At 33.8% G+C, this 5,365-nt stretch overlaps 1 protein-coding gene across 1 annotated transcript in view; it reads right to left on the reverse strand.

Annotated features, from left to right (window-relative positions):
• Positions 1-3,163, reverse strand: part of HELRODRAFT_69747 (hypothetical protein) — a gene marked incomplete at both ends in the record, with an annotated part of 3,553 nt that extends 390 nt beyond the window's left edge. The window contains 5 exons of the mRNA XM_009030609.1: positions 432-559; positions 1,559-1,640; positions 1,831-1,927; positions 2,220-2,344; positions 2,675-3,163. Of these exons, the coding sequence (XP_009028857.1) occupies positions 432-559; positions 1,559-1,640; positions 1,831-1,927; positions 2,220-2,344; positions 2,675-3,163 (921 nt within the window). The remainder of the gene's footprint in view (positions 1-431; positions 560-1,558; positions 1,641-1,830; positions 1,928-2,219; positions 2,345-2,674) is intronic.
• Positions 3,164-5,365: the final 2,202 nt, after the last annotated feature.

Raw genomic sequence — 5,365 nt, forward strand, 5'->3', positions numbered from 1 at the left:
CACCAAACAAACAAACAAGCAATCAAATGAAGCAACTATACAAACAAACAAGCAGCAATACAAACAAGCAACCAAACAAACAAACAAACAAGCAACAATACAAACAAGCAGCCAGACAAAACAAACATACAAACAAGCAACCAAGCAACCAAACAAACAACCATACAAACAAACAAGCGACCATACAAACAAGCAGCCAGACAAAACAAACAAACATACAAACAAGCAACCAAACAAACAACCATACAAACAAACAACCATACAAACAAACAAGCTACCATACAAACAAACAACCATACAAACAAACAAGCGACCATACAAACAAGCAACCAAACAAACAACCATACAAACAAACAACCATACAAACAAACAAGCGACCATACAAACATGCAAACAAACAAACAAAACAAACAAACAAACAAAACTCAAACAGTCTTATCAGAGCAGATGGAGGCCATCTGAGTGCCGCACATGATGGCCGTGAACAGACCGAACAATAAACTTTCCATGATGAGGCCAATCGAGATGAGGAGGGTGATAGGGAGAGAGTAGTTGCAACCTGGGTGGTGGTGGTGATGGTGATGACGAAGATGATGGTGGTGATTATGATGGTGGTGATCGTGAAGATATTGGTGGCGGAAGTAATGGTGGCGACGATGATAACCACACGTCATCATCTCGTATCTCCGAACGTTGCGATTTTGTATTCTCTTCTGCAGCAGACTAGCTGGTCTGGTAACCAGTAAAACTCGCTGCGAATATGTGCTGTGATTGAATGGTAGTTTGCTGGCATGCCTTAGGCAGTTTCATAGACATGCCTTAGGCAGTTTCATAGACACGCCTTAGGCAGTTTAAAAATGAATAAATGTACAAAAATTATGTGAATGAGTGAAAGCGAAAGTGATAAGCAATAATATGGTGATGTGCGATAGAGCGATGAATGAATGAATGAATGAATGAATGAATGAATGAATGAATGAATGAATGAATGAATGAATGAATGAATGAATGAACAAATGAATAGATGAATGAATAGATGAATGAAGAACAAACTAAAATAATAAAATTGATAATTACAATTCAACTCAAGAAACATATCGGGTAGTTCTTTACCATCAGGCCTCATGCTCTTTAAAGCTTCAGTTTAATAATTTGAAAAAAAAATAATTTTAACAAACAAACAAACAAACAAACGAACAAACAAACAAACAAACGAACATACAAACAATTATTAAATCTGCAAACAAACGAACGAACGATCAAACATATTTAAATGACTAAATTAAGAACAGATGCCACAATGGCCTAAAAGTAAAGTGCCCTCGCCCTTCAGTGTTTGTTAAAGAGACTGGGTTCAAATGCTAACAGACCACCTGCCAACCTTGTATGACGTTTGGCTTTTGGAAGTACCATTGTATAGCAATTTAAACATTGTCGAAAATTGCTCCCATAAAAAGGCGCTATATAAATGATATAATTTTTAAATAGTTATAAAAATATTATGAAAAAATATTATTAAGAACGTTAAAATTTGTTTAAAGGCTACAATAAAAAGAACCTTCGTAGGCATTGGTAGCACATGTAACTAATGTGGAGATAGCCAAGATGAGACCCAGGATGCATAGGGAACATATGTAAGCCTTTGTGGTGTGGTTTGGTGTGGTTTGGTGTGGTATGGTGTGGTTTGGTGTGGTTTGGTGTGGTATGGTGTGGAAGTTCATTTAATAAACAAACAAACGACTTTACGTCATTATTTTTTAAAATTATTTTCAAAAAGATTATTAACATTTTGTTTACATGTTAACAGTAAAAAACAAACAAAGAACTAACAGTGAAGAGAACAAAGAACTTTTGATTGCACTCTCCGACGCAGTTGTTCACCCACGGACAATGATGGTCCATCTTTTTAATGCATCGTTTGCAAGTGCTACCAAAGATTACAAATCTCAAAATTATTAATTTTATTACTATTGTAATTAATATCAGCAGTAGTAGTAGTAGTAGCAGCAGCAGTAGTAGCAGTAGTAGTAGTAGAACTAGCTTTGTTAACAGTTTATTTTTAAATTCAAATACGTCCATTTTTTCAAAATAACGAATTCTCTTTTAAATTCTTAAAAACAATTTGTTTAAAAGATAAATTTGAAAAATACATTAGAGGAGTTTCAAAACGAAGAATTAGGTGAAAAAAAATTATGGAAATTAAAAAATTCCGTCCCAACCTGCAGTGATGTGCCCTGTCAGGTTTGATGGAATCACACTTGACACACCTCAAAATGGTCTTGCCCTCTGGGAATTCCAACTTGGCGATGTTCTCGGGTGTTGCATTTCCTCTGGGGATAGCACCCTTGGTGATTTTGTTCGAAGCTTTTAAATAATTACATCTATGAAAAATATGTGTGTGTGTGTGTGTTTATGTCTTTGGGTATTTGATTGTGTGTGTTTGTGTCTGTGTATGTTTATGTCTGTGTGGGCGTGTGTGTTTATGTACATGTGGAGACAATTAATATATATGTAACATAAATAGAAAAACTCAAAAAACTATCAAAGGGATACGTGCTTGCAATAAAAAAAAATGTTTTAAATTTAAATAAAAACTATAAAATGGCTGTTGAATTCGTAATTGAATAAAATAAATAAAAAAAGAAATGAATATTTCAAAATATGATTGACAGACTGGATCGGTGAACATGGCCTGGCAGTGACTGAAGAAGGCCAACAGAGCCAGAAGAACAGACAGTCCTGCATAAAAATAGGACAGTGGAGTGATAGTCGAAGCAAAGCAATTCATCAGTACCATTGCCTCCCCGCAAAACAGAAGAGACCACGTAAATCCGGCAGCCACGTAGCCCCCGCAGTCCTTCACGAACCACATTTTGGTACAGTATCTGTGGGGTACGGGTAGGCCTAATTTTCGTAAGTACCGATTTAAATTCCAAGTGACAACTGAAGGATAGTAAGGTGGTTGATTCGTGCTGCCGATGGTGTTGTGATGAGAACAAGATGGTGTGTGTTGATGGTGGGGGTTAAAATTCCCGTGATGATAATGATGTTGTTGGTACGGATTAGTGTTTGATTCAATTTCTGGATTTGTTGTTAACTGATCTTCTGAATAGTGGTGGCCGTCAAAGCTTTCGATTAGTATGGAGGACGAGGAGTTGCTCATGTTACAATAATTGTTGGGGTTGTTTTCTGACTTGTCCGGATTTCGATGGTAAGCTTGTTGCTGATAATTCAGTGCAGCTGAACCATTAAACATTTATAATTTTAATTTAAACATGTATTTAAAAATTATTCACTCATTAATTTTAAATATCTTAATCCGTAATTCTATCTTTAACTAATTACGAATCCGTAATTTAGTAATAATTAAATATTATTAATTATTAATTCGTAATTCCGAATTGGTAACTTTTTTAAAAAAACCGAAATCACGTCAGGAATGATTTTTGAAAATTTCGCTATTTAAATCAGTGTTTAGTAAATAGTTATAAACAAGAGAATGTTCGATTTATTTCAATTTAAAAAATAAATCGAATAAATCATAAATTTAATAAAAAAAATAACATTCTTTTCACCTGTAAAGTTAGTAAGAGCTTTTTAATCGAATTCACTTTTTTGATCTTACCATTGTATGGTAAAGAGCGTTAACAATACCCCAATAAAGGGCCGGAGTTAGAGGTGGGTAGGCCCTGGAGCAAAAAAATAACACCGCACTCTAGTTATTTTGTAATCAGAATAAAAATTGGTTTTTAAAACAGTTGGGGTCCCTTTTCCACATTTGTTTTACAATTTTTTACTTAATATTTCAGAAATACCTTCTTTCTCTCTCGTGCCTTATCCTTTCAAGACAATGGCAACCATAGACCTCTACAAAACCCGATCTTTAACACTTTGTAGTGGTTGAAATGTGGTGATATTCAACAAGTGACGCAAGGACTTTTCAAATGTTCGTTTTTGAAGGCGATTGCTTTTTCCTGCAATCTTTCCAGGGGTAGTTATCGACAAGAAATACGTAGTGCATGTAGATTAGAGGTGATCATGGGAACGGGAATTGCGTTAATTCCATGGTTCCCATGGGATTAGATAATACCTAATTTTCGGGAATGAAAATTGTAGTGAATAGGAAATCACTGTTCATTCTAAGTGCTCATAGAAATTGGTTGCAGAAATTATACGTTGGCTTACTGCAGTGGCTTGCCCATTCTCATACAACTGTGTGATAGCAGTTTTTTGTACATAAAATGCTTTAAATAAATTAATATATTCATGTCATAATTATTTTTATTGATATAAATATAGAAATTGTTTTTTGTGTGGTGAAATACATTGGCTTATTGAAGCCATGGTTTGGCTTACTATGATTGAACTATAGTCACTCTTCAGTCAGTCAGTCAGTCAGTCAGTCAGTCAGTCAGTCAGTCAGTCAGTCTATGTGCATATCATATTTGGTGAAATTTATTTGATAGGAATTGAATCAAACATTCATACCGGCTAATTCACTACCATACAGTTAAATAACTACTGCTAGCATGACGTCATTTTCTCCAACGATTCCATAACAAATTATCTATCCTATTTTAAAAAATTTCTTTGATGTTTTTTGATCAGTCAGGTCACAAGCATCATCATCGATATTGCGATGAAAATTTGTTTACATTGTTGATAAAAGTAACTTATTCCATTTAATGATATCTTCTTGTTCAATAAGATACTGTTTGATATTGTACAATCAATTAACCAGACAACCGACCGCCGAATCAATCAATCAACCGCTGAATCAAATCAACAGACCGAACAATCAATCAATCAACCAACCAACCATTCAATCATTCATATACTGAACTAATCAACCAACCAATCGACTAATCAATTAATCAATCAACTATAATCAATGAAGCCAATTGAATGAACCAAACGAATGAACCAAATGAACGAACGAATTATGAATATACGAAATAAAGTGTAAAAAGAAATTGCAAAGTTTGCTGAAGCGCAAACAAACATTTGATCGTACATACAAACAATTTCGAGATTTTAGTAAAAAAGAAAAACACAACAATTGCTTTTATTTGACATCAATGAAAAATGAAAAATGAAGGAAAATTAAAATTTAAAATGTCAATTTTTTTAAAATTCGGATTTTACACAAACAAATATAGCACTTCTCAGTAGTTTTTGGTGACCATTTAGTAAAAACATTTCACAGCATATCATAATGACTAAATCAACATAACAAACAGTAATTATTTATACACGCATATATGCAAAGTAAATCAAGAAATATCCAAAAATTATATAACCGAAATAAAAAACTAGAAACCAGTCAAGATTTTACAAATAAATAAATAAACATTATTAGAAAGAT

The sequence above is a fragment of the Helobdella robusta genome (assembly GCF_000326865.2).
Source record: "Helobdella robusta unplaced genomic scaffold HELROscaffold_7, whole genome shotgun sequence".
In the NCBI taxonomy this organism is placed as follows: Eukaryota; Metazoa; Annelida; class Clitellata; order Rhynchobdellida; family Glossiphoniidae; genus Helobdella; species Helobdella robusta.